Source organism: Ctenopharyngodon idella, chromosome 22 (genome assembly GCF_019924925.1).
Source record: "Ctenopharyngodon idella isolate HZGC_01 chromosome 22, HZGC01, whole genome shotgun sequence".
NCBI classification, from domain to species: Eukaryota; Metazoa; Chordata; class Actinopteri; order Cypriniformes; family Xenocyprididae; genus Ctenopharyngodon; species Ctenopharyngodon idella.
The window spans coordinates 11,702,409-11,727,865 of record NC_067241.1 but is presented as its reverse complement, the minus strand read 5'-3'; the positions used below and the strand labels follow the sequence as shown (position 1 = coordinate 11,727,865).

At 37.6% G+C, this 25,457-nt stretch overlaps 2 protein-coding genes across 2 annotated transcripts; one reads left to right on the top strand and one right to left on the bottom strand.

Annotated features, from left to right (window-relative positions):
• The first annotated feature begins 1,242 nt into the window (after positions 1-1,242).
• On the top strand, positions 1,243-20,734 carry jph2 (junctophilin 2). Its single transcript, XM_051879394.1, has 6 exons — positions 1,243-2,045; positions 8,209-9,028; positions 15,642-15,760; positions 16,997-17,955; positions 19,056-19,152; positions 19,262-20,734. The coding sequence occupies exons 1-5, from the start codon at positions 1,667-1,669 to the stop codon at positions 19,134-19,136; spliced, it is 2,358 nt and encodes a 785-aa protein (XP_051735354.1). The 5' UTR covers positions 1,243-1,666; the 3' UTR covers positions 19,137-19,152; positions 19,262-20,734.
• Positions 20,735-21,644: 910 nt separating this feature from the next.
• Positions 21,645-24,765, bottom strand: LOC127504594 (tubulin alpha-1C chain). Its single transcript, XM_051879397.1, has 4 exons — positions 24,610-24,765; positions 23,102-23,324; positions 22,869-23,017; positions 21,645-22,762 (listed from the first exon to the last, which is right to left on the bottom strand). The coding sequence occupies exons 1-4, from the start codon at positions 24,610-24,612 to the stop codon at positions 21,788-21,790; spliced, it is 1,350 nt and encodes a 449-aa protein (XP_051735357.1). The 5' UTR covers positions 24,613-24,765; the 3' UTR covers positions 21,645-21,787.
• Between the last annotated feature and the right edge of the window lie 692 nt (positions 24,766-25,457).

Sequence of the window (25,457 nt, the reverse complement as noted above, 5' to 3'; positions counted from 1 at the left end):
GAAACTTTACTTCATGAAAGTTGCATTGATACATGTTTTTGGCTTTAATATTTGTATTGTGCGGTAACCGTTTTATAAAATCAATAAGGTACTCGAGGCTAGTGCTGTATCGTGAATTAGTCACGACTGAAGGGGTTGCAGCTTCGCGTCGTGCCTAACAACGCCATTCAGCCGTGACTTATTCACGATACGGCAGTCTCTCATACCTTATTGCTTACACATATATATATATATATATATATACTGTAAAAAAAAATATTTTCATGATTTATCACAACATTTTTTCTTTTGTTAATGTAGTTCAGATATTTAAGGCAACCAGGCAACTTACTTTTTTAAGTGAAACCAACACTTATTTTTACAGTGTGGTGTGTGTGTGTGTGTGTGTGTGTGTGTGTGTGTGTATATATATATATAATACATCAGCTTAAAACTAAAAACAATGAAAAATTAACAATAAAATAACAAAAAATAAAAATTATGGTTAAGTAAACAAAGAAGAAAATTAAAAGAAGAAAATGGAAAATAAAATAAATAAATATAAATATTAGTAATAAATAAATAATAAAATATTACAAATAAATATTCTTCAGTTTGAAACTACTGTAAAAACAATATCAGTGTCTAGACTTCTGCTTATTTGTTTATAGTCATAGTCAAAGCTTTAATTTACATGCTTGTAAACATGTAGGCTATAATATTTCCTAAGTACAAAACAAGTGCGAGGAAGTAAAGTTAAGTTTAAGGTTAAGTAAACAAAGAAAATGAAAAGAAGAAAATGGAGGAATAAATAAATAAATAATCAGAATAACAATATATAATACAAAAGGAATAATTTTAGGTGCAATATAATATTTGTCATTTTTATTGCACTATTAGACTGATGGTACTCTAATTGAACTCTGCAAAACCCAAAAGGTCAAATCTTGGCCCAGTGACTGCTCAGGACGATCTGTTTACTGTATGAGGTGTGCTCACTTTTCCGCTTTTCGTGCCCTCAACAAATGTTTGTGTGCAGAAACGAAAAGGGATGGACCTGCATTAACAGTTTCTATAATCTAACTTTGAGAATAAACACTTAAAATAACAGACACAGACTCCACCGACCCCTGATATGGACATTGAGCCCAAACCCTATCCTGCAAGTGATCTGGCAGCGCTTTTAAAAGTGCCTGGGTGCTGAGGGCCGATTGGCCTGTATTTTTGGAACGGTGTTGGGATCTGGTAGCCTTGTTGGGACTGCTAACACATATCCAAGAGGGGAGGCAGGGAGAGGGGAGAGGGGTTGAAAGCCATGAAAGACCACTGGCTCGACAATTCGATTAAATAAATGATTGTAAACTCAAACAATATCATGTAACAATTTTTTTGAAAACAAACAAACAAAAAAACAATCCTCCCTCTCCCAAGTCATTTCAACTTCAAGCTTTTGGACGTTTATTTTATTTTTTATATTCAAGGATATACCTATCAACAAACAATGAGCCTACACGACGATTCTACAAGTTCAGCACAAGGAAATGATCTTCTCTCTCCATTTTACGCATCTATGGAATTCGACAGATGGATTTAACAGCGCCGGACAGAGATTAAGTCTTTCGTTGTTGTTGATTTTCAAAGTCAAATCTGAAAGTTTCAAAAGTTTGTAGTAATTGCATTAAGAGTGATGAGCGGAGGTCGCTTTGAGTTCGATGATGGCGGAGCTTATTGTGGAGGCTGGGAGGGAGGTAAGGCGCACGGGCACGGGATCTGTACCGGACCTAAAGGACAAGGAGAGTTCTCCGGTTCCTGGAATTACGGTTTCGAGGTGGTGGGAGTCTACACCTGGCCGAGTGGAAACACATACGAGGGTTATTGGTCCCAAGGGAAGCGTCATGGTCTAGGTGTGGAGACCAAGGGACACTGGATCTACAAGGGAGAGTGGACGCACGGATTCAAAGGCAGATACGGGACGCGCATCAGTCAGGGCAGCGGTGCGAGGTACGAGGGCACTTGGAATAATGGACTGCAGGATGGTTATGGCACGGAGACCTACGCGGATGGCGGTAAGGTCGGAGAATGAACTTTTGTGAGTGCAAACTGCACACTGTGAGCTGACATTTTAAGACCAGGGTTAGTATGTAACGCAATACCTACACCTGAGGTGAGGAGTTCAACGAGTCTGTTTTCAGTTCCGATCTTAACGAGTCCTCAAAATCCTCAAAGGGGGAAAAAATGCAATTCTTATTTGTATTTAGTCCTCAGTTTGTCATTGATAAATTAGAAAAAAAATAGATAATTTCAGATTTCAATATAACACATCGCTTATTAGGCTACAAATCAGAAATAAGCTGAATGTAATGCAATAATTAGCCTATAGTGTTACCTATGAACAAAAATACTAAACTAACAAAAATGTGGTAATATATTTTATTCACTTAAAAAAGCTGATTAAACGAAATGAATTGAATCGAGTGGAATTAATTCTGTGGTTTTGATTCACAAAAAGGAACCGGCTCATAATTCGTTCGAGAATCAAATGAAACTGGTCGCGAATCATATGAATCGTTTGTTCCAGTACACCGGTCGCGCTGTTTTAACGCACTCTAAAAAAGTAGCTAGTGCATTAAACACAGTGGTTATGTAATCTGATTACTTATTCAAGTAACTAGTAAAGACATTACTTTTAAATTTAAAACAAAATATCTCAGTTACTTTTTAAAATTAGTAGCACAAGTTACTTTATTTTCCCATTTATTGACTGACAGCTCTCCTGTCCTCATGTTGAGAGAAATCATAAGTGCAGAGGCGTTGTGTGTCCTGTATAAACGTGATGGTTATTGTAGTTCTTCTAAAGGTGAGCAGGCATTTACTCATCTCACTTGCACAAAAACAGATTCAGTATTCCTCAAAATGAATAAAAACAGGAAATGCAAAGAATATTACACAAACCTGGAATAATTAAATATGTTAAATAACACAAATAAAGGCCTACTTTATGTATTTAATCTCACTTTATTAACCACAAATTTTGCTGCTGACCTTCGATGATTTGCCAAATATAAAACTTTTATTTTAATTTATTTTTTTATTATTAAAAATAAACAAGCAAGCCCAGCCCAGGTGAGAAAAAGTAACGCAAAAGTAACATAATCTATTACTTTCCATAAAGTAATGCAATTAGTTACTTTATAGAAAGTAACGCAATATTGTAAAGCATTACTTTTAAAAGAAACATTCCTAAACACTGATCATTTTACATGGCTATAAGCAGAGTTCACACTGTATGCCACGATTTGGCAGCCATTTTGAGAATCCTAAAAGATTCCTCTGATCCTGGGCCAAAATCTGAAGTCTTTGATCATCAGTTTGACATGTTCACCGACAGCCAATTAATGACCATTGCAATCAAACTTTACCTCCGATGAAATTCTGGCATTGTGAGAAGTTTTGACGCACAGTCCTGCAGTGTGACTTCTCCTACTAGCCTACGACTGTCAAATCAAGAAAAAATAGGAGTGTAGAACTTGATGACACCATTAGTGAGACAACAACAAACCACCACTCGCACGTCTTCATTTTTTCCCCTCTTTATTTTCAAGAAAAGCCCTGATCAAAATTTACGCTAGAGATTGTTTTTGTTTGCTAGCCACCATTTCTATCCCACATGTAAATGCAACTCACAGTCACTGAACATGTCACGGATTGATGGTGTAACTCAAGATGGTGTGTCCATTTTAATGCGTCTTGACTGCCGTACAATCTGACATTAATGACAACTGAGATCCTACAGTGTGACGTACAGCTGGGATCATGTTTGTACAGTCTGACAAGCAACAGTCTTAAAGGACCATTATAAATCAAACAGTGTGCACCTGACTTTATGAATACATCTCTAAAAAATCTGAAAATCTTTATTCAGTCATTTACTGAGTACATGTCAGTAATATGAACTTGTGGCTTACAATGACGGAACCCTGTTGTTGCCACAGATGGCCTTTTGGGTAAATGCCTATTGCTAAGAAACATTTGCCAGTGCAGAATGGAGGGTGGTTACAAATTAGTGTCACAAATCCTGTTCTTTCTGGACGTGTGGTGTGAGTACAGATAAAAAGGCTCATTCACTAGTGGCCAAGTTGTTTTTCTTTTGTGGAGCCACATTAGGCTGTTACGTCGACATTTATATCAACTTACTGAATTTCCCTTCTTTTAAACCTTTTCAATTTTTATCCTTAAATTAAGTGTCAACTGTGTTATTTTTGGGACTAATCAGCAGTTCTGACATTATAGATTTAGCTTTGCATGTGCATATCGTGACATTCTTAAAGGAACACTCCACTTTTTTTGAAAATAGGCTCATTTTCCAACTCCCCTAGAGTTAAACAGTTGAGTTTTACCGTTTTTGAATCCATTCAGCCGATCTCCGGGTCTGGCGGTACCACTTTTAGCATGGTTTAGCATAGTTCATTGAATCTGATTAGACCGTTAGCATCTCGATCAAAAATGACCAAAGAGTTTCGATATTTTTCCTATTTAAAACTTGACTCTTCTGTAGTTACATCGTGTACTAAGACCGACAGAAAAAGAAAAGTTGCGATTTTCTAGGCCGAAATGGCCTAGGAAAGGAAAAATATCGAAACTCTTTGGTCATTTTTGAGCGAGATGCTAACGGTCTCATCAGATTCAATGATCTATGCTAAGCTATGCTAAAAGTGGTACCGCCAGACCTGTAGATCGGCTGAATGGATTCAAAAACGGTAAAACTCAACTGTTTAACTCTAGGGGAGCTGGAAAATAAGCCTATTTTCAAAAAAAAATGGAGTGTTCCTTTAAGCCACACTTAATAATGTATGGATGTCACTGAATTAAATAGCAAAATATCAAACCAATTAGCACATGGACAAACAAAACATTAAACAAAATAACATTAGGATGTCTAATATAAGATTATACAATATTGATAACATAATATATATTAGACAATATAACACAAAAATACTTGAACACTTTGTGGTTATCAAACATTATTGAAATATGTTTATAGTTACTATGATGAAAAATTCCTGTAGAAAACTGACTTTATCCACTAAAAATCACATCGCCCACCAGTATATTCAAATATGGTTTAATTCTTTGTCATTTATTGAAAGAAAATCACAGATTTCATAGTATGGCTAAGTGTCTAAATACATTCTGCGGCTACTGTTTATTGGTTGAAAAGGGTGCAATTACTGTGAAGAGTGTGTGAGTGTAGGTGTCTTCCTATATACTGTATCTATTGACCTGGTAGCTGAGTCATCACTATTAGTAATGTTAAGTGCTAGTGCAGCACTGTGTGAATAAAGGCACAATAAATAGCTTTACCCATCCCTGGGGACTGATGGATCTCAGACATGTGTTGCATGACAGGACTAGACCCACAAGACCCCATGACATAAATAACCACACATGGTTTATTACCCCAGAGGTGGACATGAAAGAGACGGCTCGCTAGCAGTTGTACCGCTGTAAATACCATTGTCTCACATGCCTGAAGTGACAATGAGCTTACGGGTAGCCTGAATTTGAATACAATGCAGTGTTGTAATACAATCTGTAGTTTAGTTAAAGGGATGATAATACTGTCATCATTTATTCACTCGTGTTGTTCCAAACCTGTATGACTTTCTTACTTCTGTGGAGTGCTAAAGAATATATATTGAAGAATGGCAGTGGGGTCCAAAAAAAATATTGGAGATCACTGACTTTATCTGTACACAGAAAAATAAATTAGTGTAGGATTTACTCAGAAATTGCTTGTAAATTTCACAGATAATTACAAAGAAACAGTAAATGCTACTTTTAAAAGTAATGCGTTACAATATTGCGTTACTCCCTAAAAAAGTAACTAATTGCATTACTTAGTTACTTTTTATGGAAAGTAATGCGTTACATGACTTTTGTGTTACTTTTTCTCACCTGGGCTGGGTTTGCTTGTTTGTTTTTAATAACAACAAAAAAAAGTTATATTTTTGGCAAATGTAAGCCCCTTTCACACCAAAAGTGAAATTAATAAGGCTGAAAGAAATGCAAATTCATGCTTGTACAGTAGAGGGCACAGTTTTAAAAAACCTTTCAGATGTTCTGCCATTCTGAATTGAAAAGGAATAGGATGCAGGAGAAGAAAGTGCAACACACTTACATATGTGATGTTTATCTAAAGTCATCATCGATGTTGGATCATCGAAGGTCAGCAGCAAAGACATTGGTTAATAAAGTGAGATTAAATACATTAAGTATATTTGTGTAATTTAATATATTTAAATATGGCAGGTTTGCGTAATATTCTGAGATTTCATTTCACTATTTTTATTCATTTTGAGTAATACAGAATCAGTTTGTTTTTTTGCAAGTGAGATGAGTAAATGCATTCTCACATTTATTCTAAAACTACAATAACCATCATGTTTATACAGCACACACAACACCTCTGCACTTACTCAATTTCTCTCAACATGGGGACAGGAGAGCTGTCAATCAACAAATAGGAAAAAAAGTAACTTGTTACTTGTTTGAAAAGTAACTCAGATATTTTGTTGTAAATTTAAAAGTAATGCGTTACTTTACTAGTTACTTGAAAAAAGTAATCTGATTACATAACTCAAGTTACTTGTAATGCGTTACCCCCAACACTTTAAATGCCATTGGAATCACTTTCTGAACTTTTTTTTTCCAGCTGATGAACGATAAAAACAATGACAGCCAATCAGAATCCACCTGACTTTAAAGAACGCGAGCACTTAAAAGCAGCAGATGGAATAAATGCAGTGCGCTCTAATACATTGAACATTATCGTCTGTAGGTGTGGATGTGTGAACAGGCCTTAACACATTGAATTAAACATGAAATTTTGAAGTAGAAAGACTGAAATAGTATTTTCTTGTAAAATGTACTCCAATAAAATTTTTGGTCACACTTTAGTTTAGGGTCCAATTAACTATTAACTAACTATTAAAGGATTAGTTCACTTTCAAATGAAAATTAGCCCAAGCTTTACTCACCCTCAAACCATTCTAGGTGTATACTGTGTGACTTTCTTCTTTCTGATGAACACAATTGGAGAAATATTAATAAATATCCTGACGCATCCGAGCTTTATAATGGCAGTGAGTGAGACCAACGAGTATGAGTTGAAGAAAGTGCTTCCATCCATCATAAACGTACTCCACACGGCTCCTTCTGAAGCGAAGTGATGCATTTGTGTAAAAAAAAAAAATCCATATTTAACAAGTTATGAAGTAAAATATCTAGCTTCCGCCAGACCGCCTTCCGTATTCAACTTACGATGAAAGTGTAAAACTCTTGCAGTTCAAAAAGCTTACACTACTTCCTATGCCTTCCCTATTCAACTTACGGAAAAAGCGTAACTGACGCGACACCGGTTCCATTTTTTTTGTAATTTGAATATGGAAGGCGGTCTGGTGGAAGCTAGATATTTTACTTTATAACTTATTAAATATGGATTTTTTTTTTTTTTTTTTTTTTACACAAATGCATTGCTTCACTTCAGATGGCCTTTATTAACCCCCCGGAGCCGTGTGGAATATGATTATGATGGATGGATGTGGATGGAGACACTTTCTTCAGCACTTTCTTCATATTTGTTGATCCTCGCTCACTGCCATTATAAAGCTCAGATGCCTCAGGATATTTATTAATATAACTCCGATTGTGTTTATCAGAAAGAAGAAAGTCTTATACACCTAGGATGGTTTGAGGGTGAGTAAAGCTTGGGGTAATTTTCATTTGAAAGTGAACAAATCCTTTAACTAAGACTTTTGCCTCAATAAAGTCCTAATGCTTATTAATAGTTAGTAAGGTCTTTGTTAAATTTAGGAATTGGGTAGGATTATAGGATATAGAATATGGTCATGCTGAATAAAGCATTAATATGTGCTTTATAAGTACTAATAAACAGCCATTATCCTAGAAATATACATGCTTATAAGCTAAACTAGCTAATAGTGAGAATTGGACCCTAAACTAAAATGTTACCATCTTTTTATTTACAACTTCAAAATATCATTTTTATTTGGAAAAAAAAATCAGTGAGATATTTTTTCAAAATATCTCCTTTTGTGTTCCACCGAAGAAAGTAAGTCATACAGGTTTGGAACGACATGACAGAATTTTCAATTTCGGGTGAACTATCTTTTTAACGTTGCCTGATTAATGTCTTTGGCAATACAGGTACCTTCCAGGGCCAGTTCACTGGTGGCATGCGGCATGGCTATGGGGTACGTCAGAGTGTTCCCTATGGCATGGCAGCGGTGGTGCGTTCTCCTCTGCGGAACTCTTTGAGCTCCCTGCGCAGTGAACACAGCAATGGGACGCTCCTGCAGCAGGACATCCCGGTCATCACCGCCACCAATGCATCCGGCCAGGAGACCATGGTCAACTCGCCCATGCCTCTGGGCCCATCTCGTGGCGGCTTCGCCCTCACCCTGCAAGTAGACCCAGATGCGGTCAAGCCCAAGAAAAAAGGCCTCTTCCGCCGTGGCTCACTTCTTGGCAAGCTGAAGAAATCTGATTCCCGCACCTCTCTCTCCAGCCAGAAGAGCAAGATCAGCTTTTTGCGGAGTGAGTCAGCTCTTAGCTCCGCCGCCAGCGATGCCAACTCCACCATCAGCCTGGGTGAGAGCGAAGGGGAAGGTGAAGGTCAAGAGTTTCCCCCCGTGGAGTCGGACATTGACGCCACCACCACCGAAGTCTACATGGGAGAGTGGAAAAATGACAAGCGGGCAGGTTATGGGATCAGTGAACGTTCTAGTGGCCTTAAATATGAGGGCGAATGGCTGAACAACCAACGTCACGGTTATGGGTGCACCACATTCGCAGAGGGCGGAAAAGAAGAAGGCAAGTATGTTAACAACCTGCTGGTGAAGTCTGTTAAGAAGAAGGTGATTCAGCTGAAGGGCACTAAGATTAAGCAGAAAGTGGAGCGGAGTGTGGAGGGAGCCCAGAGGGCAGCCGCCATAGCCAAACAGAAGGCCGAAATCGCCAACTCAAGGTAAATCATTTAACTGGTCACAATTGTGGTTATTGTTTGTGTGTATAAATTAAAAATTTAATAAATATAAAAAAATAAATATATTTACACAGTGTGTGTGTGTATATATATATATATATATATATATATATATATATATACACACACACACACTGTGTAAATATATTTATTTTTTTATATTTATTAAATTTTTAATAATATATATATATATTGTACAGTGCGTGATCAGGACTTTTATTGTATCATCTGGAAAGAGAGGGTTTATTTTGCTACTGTATAATGACCACCTACTGACCACCTATTCCACCTACATGGCAATAACATTTAAAGTAGGACATGAAATATTAATTTGAGATAAATTTTAAATAATTTAATTTAATTTAAATAAGCTTAAAATAAGCTTAACTAAAAAATTAACATAATTACACAAAATTATTTTTGTTAGTGCCATGACTGAAAATTATATAATCATAATTTAGCTAATTATAAACTAGAATAATTATGTTTTTATGTTTTTAAGTCTCTAAAGCTCACCAAGACTGCATTTATTTGATCAACAGTAAGTAATGGAATGATTTCTGAAGGATCATGTGACACTGAAGACTGGAGTAATGATGCTGAAAATTCAGGAATAAAATTACATTTTAAAATATATTAAAATGAAAAAGTTCTTTCAAATTGTAATAATAAAAACAATATTACTGTTTTTACTGTATTTATGATCAAATAAATGCAGCTTTAGGGAGCATAAAAACTTTTTTCAAAAACATAAAAAACTGTAATTATTCCAAACATTTGACAGGCAGTGTATATATATATATATATATATATATATATAAATATATATAAATATATATATATATATATATATATATTATGGGAGCAAAGGTTCAAATTACTCATGGTTCAGGTTTTAGGGTCACGGTTTCAGTACGGTTTGGTATGCACTATGTTCAGGTTAAAAAGGACTACTGTCCAATAAAAATAAAGAAAATAACAACAAATAATCAAACTACAAGCAACAGCAAAAATAAATACAGTAGAGCAAATATACAAATAAAATAAACAAATAAATAAATAAACAATGCTTTTCGGGTTTTCCAGGTATCTAATAGTACTTTTCAGGTGCATAAATTGAATAAAGTGGCTAATCAAATGTAAAAACAACATTGCATATAATATTCATTGTATGAATTAAATACAGATTTATCATTGATTATTAATCAAGTTACAAAAGCTATTCAGTCAAAAGCAATGAGTGATTTCATTGTCTTTTGTTGTTTGATTAACATTAAAAACGTATACAGACAGCAAGAATATTAGGCTGCTGTCACTTTAAGATATAATGCATGGATACAGTACACTGATACTGAACACATGTATTCTTTCTCGAGTGTTTAATTTCACTTAAGACATAACCTACTTTGTTTGCTAGGATACTCGCCAAGATGGGGATGTTGACATAATTTTTGTATGAATTTGTCCGTTCAAGCGCAAGACTTGAAAAAGAACTCAATATTTATGTAAACTAAAGAACTAATAATTATGTCAATGCTTACACAGAGTTGCCAGCCAGAGGATGTGCTGTGTGGGTTTAACATAACGTGCAAGAACAAAAAACACCCTGATACCACCTTGGTGTTGTTTTCCAGACAGTCTGTCCAATTGCAGAAATAAACTCAAAGCAGGCCACATGTTCCAAGCTTCTTTTCTATTTGTGGCGTCTTAATGGCTAGGCCTAGCTCCAGACATGATAAAGAGGAGTCTAACGCACTGACACTAATAATACAGCTTCCCTCCAGGATAAAATATTTAGATTTCCACACACTCCTGACAGCATCTGCAGTTTATCATTGCGATGCTTATGGTTATAAACAGCGGGCCGTATTCAGGTGCAGCGGCTTTGATAAAATCTTCCCTCCTTGTAAGGAGATGCACAAACCAAAGACAAACAGCCCTGGGTTCTCAGTCATCAAATGCACACTGCTGTTGATGCTCATCCCATAAAAAATTAATTCATGCATTATTAAAGAAGACAACATGACAGCAGACTTAAACCAGACTGCACAAAGTGACAAGAAAACCAGTCAATCAAAGACCACATTTTAGGAACAAAAAACAAGACTTCATTGTTCTCATTCCTTATACATAAGCAAAACATTCATACCTGCCAGAATAACATTCAAGTAATGTTTAAGTAAAGACTGTTCAAATAAGGAGCCTATTGTTAAAGGGGACCTTTAATGCCTCTTTTACAAGATGTAATATAAGTCTCTGGTGTCCCCAGAATGTGTCTGTTAAGTTTCAGCTCAAAATGCCCCACAGATCATTTATTATAGCTTTATAGCAAAAACACACCGTTTTTATGTGTGTCCCTTTAAATGCAAATGAGCTGCTGCTCCCGGCTCCCTTTCCAGAAGAGGGCGGAGCTTTAACAGCTCACGCTTCGGTTGCTCAACAACAAAGCTGGAGAATCTCACGCAGCCAAATTGAGGATTGTCAGTAACGGTGTTCAGCCTTACATTGTTCAAACCGGAGTCGACACTGATGGAGAGACTCAGGAAAAAGTTAAAACTTTTAGAATGCAACTGGACGTTTCTGAATGGTTAGTGGATAAATTTATGTAGTTGCTGTGGAGTTGATTCAGTTTATCGACTAGCATGTGCCATCATGTTAATCTTTTGTGCAAATCCAGCATTGAATTGACCCTAGTTTGTGAAGCAGTCCGGCGTAAAATGACGGCATGGCAACAACACTCTCTTCCTCTTCTCTAAAGCAGCTCAACATTGCCTCGCCCCCTTTGTTGCATGTTCCCAAGGACAGGGTTTATGTAAATTTTGGGGTTTGTAGGGAACCCGGGAAGAAGCTCTTTGTAGTCCCTACCAGCCATTTGTTATAGTCCTTAAAAAGCGATTTCTTTAAAAGAAAATATCTCCCTTTGCATTGAACTTTAAGCATTGTAACTTTGCAGATGTTGTTTATGCTCAAACAGCAACATTACATGCTAACTAAAGTTAAAAAAGTGAAATCATAATCAACCACCCCTTTAATATACACCTCCTTGTCACTTTCCAAGTGTTTTATACAATGCCAGATCATTGTTTGAAGGGGAGATATCTGATCTTATCATTATTGGCTATAAGAGACAAACAGACTCCTTAAAGCAACCCAGACAGATCAGAAAGAACAACCGGAAATCAAAACCAACACAGACACAACTGTCTACAGTGAGCTTGGCAGTAACTTTTCTGTTGTCATTCAGGTCGAAGTATGGATAAGCACAGAAACAGAAACACTTTCAGTCTGCTTCTGAATGACAAAAATGTCAATACCCTGTATACCCTATCATTTACAGCAGTGGTTCTCAACCAGGAGGGGCGGGGCCCTCAACAAACTTTCAAGGGGTCCTCAGGATGACTTAAAATTATTTAAAATATGACAAAACAAGCATGAAAATAAGTTAAAACAACTAAAAATCAACATGTTTTTTAGAACGAATATACATCTTTCTAATTATTCTAAAATCTCTAAAATATTTTATTGGGTAGAAATTGTGAGTGGGGGGAGGGGGCTTGAAGTCAAAAAGGTTGAGATCCACTGGTTTACAGTATGACTGGCCTAAATTTGGTAGTGAAACATGCAACAATGGTATATGCTAGTTGGGATTCTTAATCAGGATTTATGGCCCACAATAGGTTTGAAAAAAATAAAATAAAATAAAATAAAAAATAAAATCATAAAAAAATGTTGCCTATTTTTTACCTTGCATAATCCAAAGCCTATCTGCAACCCCGTGTCCTATCTGTACCAGACGTCTTTGCCCTACACCAGTGTGGTGAGATCAGAGATAAAAAAAAACAATATTTGTTGTAGAGTTTGTTCAGTGGGGTCTAGGTGTGGGTTAGCCCCTTTGCTATAATCATAGTGTATTTAGAACAGCAGAGGGAAGACGAGACTCCTCGGAGGCCACGGCACTGGGTGTAAATGACGCACATGGGCTGGTGTCAGAAAAGAAGGCCTGCCTAAAAAAGGACAGGCACTGTTGCTATAACACAATCATGGGGGAATGCAACAGCTGATAGCCTCTTCTATCCTCAGCTTCTTAGACACTCACACAGACGAACCTGATGTAATCTTCCACCCTCACATTCCTCCAAAAATATATATAATTAACTAATATAGATATAAATATATATGAATATACAATCTATACCCTGAAAATAATGATCTTGGTAAACCAATAGAGCTCTTGATGATATTACATAAAGAAATGCGTCAGCAATGGTGTCGGATCATTTCATGGGATATAAATTTTGCCCATCCAGCAAATGAGTGAGATTCTGGTGGTATATAGATGTACAACACCCTGCTTAGTTCCTGAACTCAGCCACTGCAGCTCATTTGATTGGTGATTATCAGAGTATATGATATCTGGTTGCATAATTAGACTGTGATGCTTTTTAATACCTTTTAAGCTTTTTCGGCATCTTTTTCGGCAATATTTTCTCAATTATGCTACATGTAAGAGAATGTACGTTTATCAAAATAAAATAAGAATGTCAAACATTTTACTGGTGGATCTAAAGAAAAACCAAATCGAGAGATTAGAGAGTTTATGTCAGATAATATCTATATATTATGCTACTGTTACTACATATAGCTAACTATCGTTCATCAGCAAGAGTGATTATAACGTCAGTCATTGAACTGACTTTCTGTCTGCATATTCATAGACAGACAGACAGACAGACAGACAGATAGATAGATAGATAGATAGATAGATAGATAGATAGATTTTAGAATTTATGAAAGAACCTGCCAAGAATTAAATACAGACATTACTGTAAATGTATATCTACGACATACCAATGGGAGGGTCTAAACTTTTCTAAATGTTCCACTTACAGCCGCCCTCAGTACAGTGTCTTTAAGTGGTCTGGCTATTTTGAACTCAGGATAAAATTACAGTATGGAAAATATCACATAGTAAATACTACAAAGCTGTTTTAAATCAAAGTGATTAACAAAAAGTTTAAGAGTGAAGGTTTGTCATCTGTACTGCATGCGTACGAATTGTTGAAAAATAATAAATGTGTAAATCTTTGAATTTCCTGCATAACTGCTTGAAAAATGTGTAAACATGGAAAGAGGTGTTTGTTGTCAATTCACGCAGCTGAAACTAATGTTTTGTGGCCTGCACTGTAATTTTTCTGAGTGCAGTAATTCCTATTGTGACAAACACCAATAAAACACATGAATAATTGATCTCATGAATATAATCAGTGTATGCGGTAAAGAATAAAGGGTGGTCTTCTCTAAAGGAGTGTGTCTTATCACAGCAGTACTCATCTCTCACTGTGAGGTGCACTGTGTTAAAAGAGTGATTTATTTTCGTTTTAGCTCAGTGGGTGAAGAGGACACCCTCCTCGGCTATAAATAACCCCTCTGTCATACGACCCCCAGCACACTTCTTCCTCTTGCATTCAAGTCAAACACGCCATGAGAAACCCAAACTGTTGCAGCTCTTGGGACAGTGGGGCTTTCTCTGGAACATTCTTCAGTGTTATTGTTGTTCGACTGCACTGTCTGGGATGGGTATTGGGATTCTTAAGTGCTGAGGGGATGTTAGCGTTACTTTTTATAGTGCAGACAACTGCTAACCCATCTCTCCAAATAAAGATGAGACGGGGTGTCTTGGGTTGCTCTGGTTCTACCAGCAAGATGTGGGTTGAAATTAGACAAATACACGTCTAATATTATGGGAAAAAGTGACATGCCTTTCCTCTCATAACATAACAACTATATGAGGACTAAAGGCGGTATCTTTGCCATATGAAAATATTAAATTAATTATTCTAATGAAAAAAAAAAGTTTTTCTTTAATAGTGCACCTCTGAAACACTGACACAACATATTACATTTATACATCTGTTGTAGACAGGTGTTAACGTAAAGTCCCAGTGAATTTCTATTTTGGTTTTATTGATGCCATAGAAATCCTCAGTCCTTATGGCTCAACTGGTAGCGCATGCCAAGACCATGGTTTTGGCTCCCAGGGAATACAAGATACAAAAATAAAAATAAAAATAGATGCTCGAATGCACTAAGAGTGGTTAAAAACATCTGCCAAATATGTAAGCAGGATGCGCACCATTCAGAATAGAATGCCTTTAATAGACATTTAAAAGAAATTAATGTAGCTGCATTTATTTACTAAAAGTTTTTCAATACAAATATACATAAACAAGTAAACATTATACATACAATCTACAAGTTAATTTTATTACATACAATTATTTTACAATTTAAAAAATATATTTTTATTAAATTATAAATATCAGATTATATTCAATTAATTTTTTTAAGTATATGTAATAAACTTTTCTGGAGCAGGGTGGAAGAATACTTCCCAAAATGCATTACCATTGTTGAATTTCTATGAATTGCAAATCAGTAAATTACTCTTCCTCTCATTCCATTTTAACTTCGGTGTTGGTAATTCGATTGCAATGCACCAATCTAATTCTCGGCCACAACTTTAACTTGATTTCTCAGCATTTCCAAATATTTGATTTAATACCACTGACTAAATGCCTTTTTCCCCACTTCACAGAACGGCCCATGCCAAAAACAAAGGAGACGCCGCAGAACAGTCCGCTATCGCTGCTAACAATGAGTCTAGTATCGCTCGTGTGGTTGCCAGAGAGCTCTCTCCCTCCTTCCATCAACCAGGTAGGTAGAAGACTTAATTGTTTGCTAAATGTATATCAACATAGGCCACACAGGGTTGGAGGCTGGTTAAAATCCTCCCAGCCCAATGACAGTGTGTTTGAGCTCAGAGAAGTAAATGTAGCAGGTATGCTCGTTAAGTCAGATTTACAGTACGGCAGCATTCATTACAGAACAGTCTATGTGCTGTTAATGTCTTAAGTCCCTAAAGCCCACAAGTAAACATCTCTGAGTGTCTGAAACAGGATTAGATTGCTGGAACACAAGCCCCTCAGCAGCTCACCGTGTTCCTGTGTCTGTTCATCTGAAAGGCACTGCTAAGCTTCTGACGGTTTTATTTTGGCACTGTCTGTCTCCAAAATCTTAGACAAAACTGAGAAAGCGATCACATTTCATCTTTCTTCTTAAAGTACGCCATTGTTATTCTGCCCCTGAGTGGTTGCATTCTTGGCATCTGTCAGCAAGAAACTGAACATGTTATTCAAGACCCTGGTCTTGTTTTTCAGTGTTAAAAATACAGTATAGGCCTTTTTGCGCTTTTGTGAAAATAATAGAAAAGAAATAATGTGATAAAGGTTCAGACAGTGAGGCAGCAAATTTAAATATGGACTCCAGTATACCCTCAAATACATTAATGCATGCACTTTCAATTATCTCATAGCTGCCAGCACTTGAAAGAATTTTAATCAAAACTAAAATAACACAAAACTATTTATTTTGCATGAAAAATGATTATAGTGCACATATTTTATCATCCACTCCTTTATGATACTATATTTGAGACCAAGCAATGACAATTGAATTTGAGAAAAATAAATAAATAAATAAAGATTAAAGTTATATGTTCTTTTGACCATTTTTTATTTAAAAATTTAAATATCTGTAAATATCAACTGTAAAAGTGACTGTAAATGTACAGTGGTCATATCAGTGATTAGAAAAGGTATTTTATTCTACACAAGATGGGCATCACAGGTTAATAAACAGAAACCTGAGATGAATTTACCTCAAACACCAACATTTTCCAGAGAACATCAACTTATTTTGTGGAGGCAGCAGAGAGCCTAATTGTATGGGTTGCTTAGGAACACAAATAAAAGCCTTCAAAACATAAGCATGTAATTTGTGCATCATTCAATAATTATTTTATGTGTAAAATATGTCAGCGTTAAATTATAATTAGCCTATCAATATCATCTATTGAACCTATATTCTAATAATGCACATGGTGTCCCTCAGGTCCTGAGTATCTGAAAAAACGAGCCCTGCAGGAGGTTGCTGAGAGCAATGAGAACACGGACATTGGGATGCACGAGCCCTTGTTAACTGAGGATTCCCTACCAACACCCCCAGAGAGCCCCTTCATGCATGAGATGGAAAGTCCAAGACCAAGTTCCACCTCTGCACGCACCCCCTCACCCACTCCAGTCATCGTCCCTCAGGCACCCAGCAAGGAAGATCCAAACCTCTTGAGCCCTGGCAGCTGGAACGGAGACAAGGCCAGTCGAGGCAGTGGTAGCAGAGGCAGCAGTCGAGCAGGTAGTAGGCCGAACAGTAGACCCACCACCCCGTCTTCCACTCCTGCCGTTGCTCCCGCTCCAGCAGCTGCTCCTGAGGAGCATTCTGCTCCCAGCAGCAAGGCCCCATCCCGCACCCCTAGCCGCCAAAGTGCCAAAGCAGAGCAGGGTTCGGATCTGGAAATCAAAGCCCTGCAGAAAATGGACTCAGAGTCAAAAGCAGCAGAACCTGTCCCTGCTGCAAAGCCAGTAAGAACCAACCTCGTCCTCCCCACCGACGAAGAAGAACCACCTCGCCCTGCCCCTAAGCTGTCCTCCAAAGCAGTCACACCAGAGCCAAAGGCTGCTGAAGTCAAACATAGAGCTGAAACAAGGGAGCCTGTAAATGAGCGCCCTGCTTCGATGACAGAAATCAAGCCTAGGTCTTGGACAGAAGTAAGGGAGGAGAAGAAATTAACCAACAAAGTTGAGCCTAAACCTTCACCAAAACGAGAACCAAGCCCTGCCCCAAAAGCTGCACCAAAGCCTGAGCCCAAGTCTGTGCCTAAACCAGAACCTAAACCTGTTGACAAGCCAGTTGCTAAACCAGTTGCCAAGGTCGAGGCCAAAATTGAGACGAAGCAGAGGTCTATTGTGAAAGCCACTAGTGAAGCCACACAAGAGTCTCTGGAGCTAGATGAGGTAAGGTTAACAAATCAAACCTTGATATTCTTTGTGATTACAAGTAAGGTCTCAATTGGTCTTTTCAATGGATATTTGAATCCCATTAGACATCCCAAAGATTGCAGACTTCCAGACTTGCAAAGCATAAAAAAAAATTTCAACAAAATTGCTTTTTACAACCTTTCTCTGTATGTACAGTATGCAACTGCAAATAATTCTTGTTAGATTTCCAGAGGAAAAAAAGATTACATTGCTTAGTCTCTTTGTTTCACTCAGTCCTACAGTACCTTTCTGAATGTGTTGGAACCGCTTTTATTCTGGTCCCTGAATTTGTTTATTTTGAATAACCAGAGCCCTGTTTTCTTGCATTAATCAGTGAATCTCAATTCAGTGTACAGTGTATCTATCTTAGCTTCAGATGTCCTCCCAATTGGCCATGTTATGAAAAAGCTCATTCTTCTAAACAGCTCGAGTAGACAGAAACACGCTGATCTGAAACACTGACAGATTGTGTTCCTTGAAATCTGGCCCTGGCTCCGGTCCTCTGACCACATTTTTCACAATCAGGCATATCTATTCAAGGCTGAACCCTCAAAATGACAAATTCTCACCTTCAGAAAGCCTCTTGTGGTCTGTCAGAAATCCAGTATTGCATTGCTTCACAGCAGCATCTCGTGGCTCACTGAATATATGCCACACCAATCAGCTGCTCCTAGTATGGAAGAAAAAAAATTATTTGCAAGAGGAAAGACTTTCACCTATTTCATCTGAAAAATTTGGGTCCTCTAAAGCAGGGGTGTCCAATCCTGCACCTGGCTGGAGGGCCAGTGTCCTGTATAGAGTTTAGCTCCAACCTACCCCAACACACTTGTCCTACAGGAACAGGATTGAACACTCCTGCTCTAAGACAGCAGTGTCCAATCCTGCTCCTGGAGGGCCACCTTCTTGCAGTTTAGCTCCAACACACCTGCCTGGAAAGTAACCCTGAAGGCTTGATTTGCTGGTTCAGGTGTGTTTATTTAGAGTTGGAGCTAAACTCTGCTATTTTGAGCAATTCCACAAATAAATGCCACCTAAATCACCATCATTTGATTATTGTGAACACGTTTTTTTCTTAGGGGCCAAACACGATTATGATCTGCATGGTTATATTCCTGAACATTGGTTTGGCTATTCTTTTTGTTCACATCTTGTCTTGAGATGACGAAGCCTAAGGTAAGCTGCTACATCTCCTACCTCTATCCTGCAAATTTTCTTGAGTGCATTTATTAATATTTTCCCTTGTATAAACACTGTGGGTGTTATTACACACACCTTTTTCTAGCCAAAACCATCCAGGTGAAAGAAACTACCGTGGGGAGCTGTGAGGATGCACTGCGCTCCATTAACGGCTCTGTTGTTGCGTTATCCAGTTTCAGAGCAGCCCTCCTGAGCTACTCAGATGGTTGCCGTGTGTAATTGGACCGAGTGCTCCCAAATGATCGGTGTGTCTCAGTGCCTGAACATTATAAAATAAAGCATTTGCTTTGTTTGTTAAAGGTACTGCTGCATTGAACAGTTTTGTTGAAGTCTAATGCAGCTGGAACAAATCATCTATAATAAGGGCTAATTTACGTTGTGCACATTCACAATCATGTCACATATCCTATAGAGCAGAACATGTCATTTAGCACATAATATTCATCTTTGGAGAATAAACAAATAGTTATGACATTACGAAATGGGTCAATCCTGTTTTTTTCTTTACAGAACACACGTGAAATCCACCTGTGCACTTATGCTTTAACACCAGGTAGCATCATGCATCACAATCTCAGATGCTGTATGCACATTCAATGTCTTAACGTCTCCACAAAATACACAATTGGTATAAAAAGAGTTATGAGAACATTTTAATATGAAAATGAGGTCTATGAAGATAAAAGTAGGTTTAGAGAGGACCTCCAAAAGTTGAGATTTTAAACAAGAATAAAAAAAAATACCACTATTTACTGAATGGAACCAGAAAAAAAAATATTGTGGCTTACTAACTGTTGTACTGTGAATTTGTGATGGTTCTTCAGCATTTTTTTCTGCCTGTATTAGACATAAAACAGTATGCAAGAGATTTGAGAATGTCCAAACCAGGTTGTGCAACAAACTAAGTGAAAATGTTCATGTCCCAAATCTTTTATGCATGTGTGGACATTTGAGTGTTTTTGTACGTTATCAGAAAAATGTACATTTAATGATTTTATCTAATGCAGTATCAAAGATTCTCAATTTACCCCTCATAGACTATAAATGTTACCTCAAATTTGTAAAGGTCTTATTGGAAATATTGTGTTAAATGTCCAAAATGTTATTTATTGATTAAATAAAGGGGTGTTATAAATAGTCGTACCTAGAATAGTTGTATCTGAAATAGATTTGATCCCTTGTTTATTATAGCTTTAAAATCACTAGACATTTTAGTTTGTTTTTCACTAGTTTGCAGCCTTAAATGTTTAAAGTATTTGCTGAGAATAGATGCTGTATTCTCAAAGAGAATTGTAGATCAAGCTGTACAAATACAAGTTGCACAAGATGGTTTCTGTAACATGACTTGCAAAAGCATTACATTTAGCTAATAATTAAAGAAATAGTATTCAGCATGGTTATGATACATTTCATTACTTGAGGTTTTCTCTTTTTGAAAGTTCCTGCAAATCTCCCTTTTCTCCACTTAAGTTTCTTGTGTTTCAGCACTCACAATTGAGTCATTACAATAAAAGAAAAATCACCACACAATTCAAATAAATGTTTTTCAATTGCACAACTGTCATTCTCTTTACTTTTCAGTGTTGGAACTTAGCATTCTGTTCCACTGCATATTCATTATGTGAAGTTTGCCTTCTGACAACTCAATACCACAAAATTTCTATTGATGCTGAATCTTCTCTTGTCTAGGAAGAGGCAAGTGTGAACAAAGAATATATATTTAAACTCCACCTGTCCACCAGCTTGACGTATTCTCCCCTGACAGGGTCTGAATGCCAGGCCCAATTTTAGATTAGGGTGGTTGACGGGCCTCTTCTAACACCATTTACTCTGGTACATGTGAAGTATATTTCACTCCGATAAAGTGGTAAGTCGTCAACACTTAAGCATTTGCAGAGGCAATAGAAAACTCGGTCGATTGATCGGTCAATTCACAGTTAATTACTCTGCTGCACTGTTCGACACACTAGAACTGCCATTTGTACAGCAATACTGCCCTCTGCATTCAAAAAGCAGACAGGTCATACTACACTCAAAATTACATTGCTGTATTCACTATGAGTATTCACTATTCAAAATGACTATTAAACAAATTACTGTATGACAATGTATTAAAAGAAAGCCTGTGGTGTTAAATTTAGCTACAATCAAATCAATGCAACAAACATGAAGATAAATTTAGAGACATACTATATCAGGGGTGGTGAACTCCAGTCCTGGAGAGACACAGTCCTGCAGAGTTTTGCATCTACCCTAATCAAACACACCTGAACAAGCTAATCAAGGTCTAAAGGGTTACTAGAAAGCTACAGGAAGGTGAGTTTTTAAATCAGGGTTGGAGCTGAGCTATGCAGGACTGTGGCTCTCCAGGACCAGAGTTCGCCACCCCTGTAAAAAAACAAAAACAATGCCAAGATGTGGATAAAGTATAGGGTCATCAGACAGGAATGAAAACAGGAGAACATGTAATCATTGCAACCTTTTATTTCTTTCTAGAGCATATTATGTAAGATTGACCATTTAGCCAGTTGACAGCTGGAAAGTGAGGAAAAAGAACACAGAAATGACAATGGACAAGAAACAGGACAGGCAGTGGAAGTGAAAAGCATTTCTAATATTCTTCTCCCTCATCTTCTCCCTCCACGCTCTCAGCTCCAACCTCCTCGTAATCTTTCTCCAGGGCAGCCATGTCCTCTCTGGCCTCTGAGAACTCACCCTCCTCCATACCCTCACCCACATACCAGTGCACAAAGGCACGCTTGGCGTACATCAGATCGAACTTATGATCGAGACGAGCCCAGGCCTCAGCAATAGCTGTGGTGTTGCTCAGCATGCACACGGCCCTCTGCACTTTAGCCAGATCACCACCTGGAACCACAGTGGGAGGCTGGTAGTTGATGCCGACCTTGAAACCAGTGGGACACCAGTCCACAAACTGGATGGTGCGCTTGGTCTTGATGGTGGCGATTGCAGCATTCACATCTTTGGGCACCACGTCACCACGGTACAGCAGGCAGCAAGCCATGTACTTGCCGTGACGTGGGTCACATTTCACCATCTGATTGGCTGGCTCGAAGCAAGCATTAGTGATCTCAGACACAGAAAGCTGCTCATGGTAAGCCTTCTCTGCAGAGATCACTGGGGCATAGGTAGCCAGTGGGAAGTGGATACGAGGATAGGGCACCAAGTTAGTCTGGAACTCGGTGAGATCGACATTGAGGGCTCCATCAAACCTGAGGGAGGCTGTGATGGAGGATACAATCTGACTGATCAGCCTGTTGAGATTGGTGTAAGAAGGACGCTCAATGTCGAGGTTCCTACGGCAGATATCATAAATGGCCTCATTGTCTACCATGAAGGCACAGTCAGAGTGCTCTAGGGTGGTGTGGGTGGTCAGGATGGAGTTGTAAGGCTCTACCACAGCGGTGGAGACCTGAGGAGCGGGGTAGATGGAGAACTCCAGCTTGGACTTCTTGCCATAGTCCACAGACAGACGCTCCATCAGCAGAGAGGTGAAGCCAGAACCGGTTCCACCACCAAAGCTGTGGAACACCAGGAAACCCTGGAGGCCTGTGCACTGGTCAGCCTGAAAGACATGATTAATGTCAAAAAGACAATTAAGTCTTATTTTAATTAAGCATAATTTAACACCAATTAACTTCAAAGGCGTTGTAATTTAATTAACGACTCACCAGTTTGCGAATTCTGTCCAAAACAAGATCAATGAGCTCCTTGCCAATAGTGTAGTGTCCACGAGCGTAGTTATTGGCAGCATCTTCCTTTCCTGTGATGAGCTGCTCAGGGTGGAACAGCTGACGGTATGTCCCAGTGCGCACCTCATCTGGACAGACGGGTCATGAAGAAATGTTTAGCGAACTAAACATAATGGTAGAGAATATTATAACAAATAAATACATCTTCATACCAATGACAGTGGGCTCCAGGTCTACAAACACAGCCCTGGGCACGTGCTTTCCAGCTCCAGTCTCACTGAAGAAGGTGTTGAAGGAGTCATCACCTCTTCCGACAGTCTTGTCACTAGGCATCTGCCCGTCCGGCTGAATGCCATGCTCAAGACAATAGAGTTCCCAGCAGGCATTGCCAATCTGGACTCCAGCTTGACCAACATGGACAGAGATGCACTCACGCTGTGCAGAGAGGAGAGAGATTTATAGAAAGATTTATAGATATTACACACCTTAAGTCAACATTCTGTAATTGTAAGTAATGATTTACCCATTTTCACAAATTAAAACCACTTTTACTAGTTCGTGAAACAAACAAAAGGCTCTTTGATGCGCAAGTTAACATATACATGAATGGAATCATTGTGTAACCAAACAAATTCTTTTAAAGTATTGCATTGAAGAAGCACTGATAGAAAATGCCTTCGCTGCGGATCAGAAACTGCTATAGTTGCACAAAACCCTGAACACACAAACAGCTGATGAAACAGATCAGCCCTTGTTTCAAAGAAGGGGGGCGGGTTGGCTTTGTTTCATTATAGAGTAGCCTGGATTCCTTTAAAATTACTTCAAATTTTGAAGTATATTAGAACTACAAAAACATATTTTAAGATTTTTATTGAACACTTAAAATTTAAAAGCATAATAATTCAAGGGCATTTAAGCCTAGTATATTGTATACCATTTTAATTCAGACAAATCTGAATTGGGTAAAACACCCATCTGTTTTAGGCTGGTCATGCTCATGAACCACATGGCCACTAAGCATAAACATGAGGAACTTATTAAGGCTTAAACTTCTTGACACAAGAGCACTGGAATTCATCCAGTTTCACCAGAAAGCACGTGGCCCTCCTGACTCACTTCCTGTGCCGGTAGCACACTGCTTTAGAGAAGTGACTGTGCAGAATCATCAGAACAAAAGAAAATTTTTCACTGCACACGTCAGTAAATCCTCTGTACAGCGGCCTTGATAATGAGATTTGCGTTTTTATATCTGCCGTTTTTGATCAAGGTAGAAAACGGCACTTCTTAAATGAACTGTAAGCCAAATTACACCAAGCTTTATGGACTTCAAGTTTCTATCAAAGATACATTTTTATTACTTTCCTTGACATTCAATCAGTAAAACGTGTCCAAAAACCGAAAAAGTAAAATAATAATAATAATAATAATAATAATAATAATAATAATAATAAATAAATAAAATATATATATATTTTTTTTTTACCGCGAGTCCAAATACCTACCCAAATGAGACAAATAATATTATTTCGTAGGTTATGTTTGATGCTTAAAAATCAGAACCAAAATATATTACCTAAATAATAAAACAATAATCCCTAAATTTAAATGCTTTGTCAAAGAACCGTTACCACAGATAACGTAAAAACATCTAATCTTAACCATAAATAACAATACCTCTTTTACAAATCACACAAAATTTTAAAAACAGTTTTATACTCACCATTTTCAAAAATGATTTTTTCGCTTAAAAATATGAGGAGATAGGAAACCGTAGTTTTTCTATTATTAACGCTCTCACAGATTGACTATAATGAGTCTGGTGAGAGAATGAAGTGCCTGAAAAAATGCGGGGTGGGAATATTTATACTTTTCCGTGAGTCGTCACAAAGGCGGGGCGCGCGCGAGGAGACGTTTCGCTTCCTGACACATTCCCATTGGTTCGTCTGAAAATCAGTGACGCCCCATTGGCTGATTCTAACCTTTGAACAATAACGTTTGTTTTAGAAAATCTGTAGGAGGCGGGACGAACTTGAGTAATAATGTTGGTCATAAAAGTGACCTTTTAATAAAATTAAAGACAATTAACTTTTTTCTTTGTCTTTGATGGTTTTTTTTTTTGTTTTTTTGTTTTTAAAATAGGGTGTGTTGCACTGTACATCATTATGGGCATAGGTGGCTGTTTAATTTTGTATGTATTTTTCATTAGCCTACCAGTTAAGCAAGTCTTTGACAATGTGTGCATTGATTATTCTTTGCTTACATAATTACCTGCCATTGAAAAAAACCCATAAGTGCTGCATTTATATAATTATTCAGAGAATTGGCATGAGGAAATGTCTAAGTAATTCAGATTATGATTTTAATTTTCATTAGTAAAATACACCCATTTTTTATTTTATTTTATGATAATTATATGTATTCTTCAGAATACCACACAATGGTGGTTTAGGAATCATAGATTTGCATGAAATGTAATATTATATCTGTACTGCCTACATAGTTACACAGACTGAATTGTTCTCATGGAAATGTTGCTGCAAAGAAAAGGTCTGATCTGTTTTAAATCCG

Bases quoted from the DNA above. Each gene is read 5' to 3' on its own strand.
- LOC127504594 (XM_051879397.1), bottom strand. The intron at 23,018-23,101 runs GTATGAAGATGT...CCGTCTGTCCAG, and splicing joins CCTGGAGCCCACTGTCATTG to ATGAGGTGCGCACTGGGACA. The intron at 22,763-22,868 runs GTGAGTCGTTAA...CATGTCTTTCAG, and splicing joins TGGACAGAATTCGCAAACTG to GCTGACCAGTGCACAGGCCT.
- jph2 (XM_051879394.1), top strand. From the start codon at position 1,667: ATGAGCGGAGGTCGCTTTGAGTTCGATGATGGCGGAGCTTATTGTGGA. The intron at 2,046-8,208 runs GTAAGGTCGGAG...TTGGCAATACAG, and splicing joins GGAGACCTACGCGGATGGCG to GTACCTTCCAGGGCCAGTTC. The intron at 9,029-15,641 runs GTAAATCATTTA...CCCACTTCACAG, and splicing joins GCCGAAATCGCCAACTCAAG to AACGGCCCATGCCAAAAACA.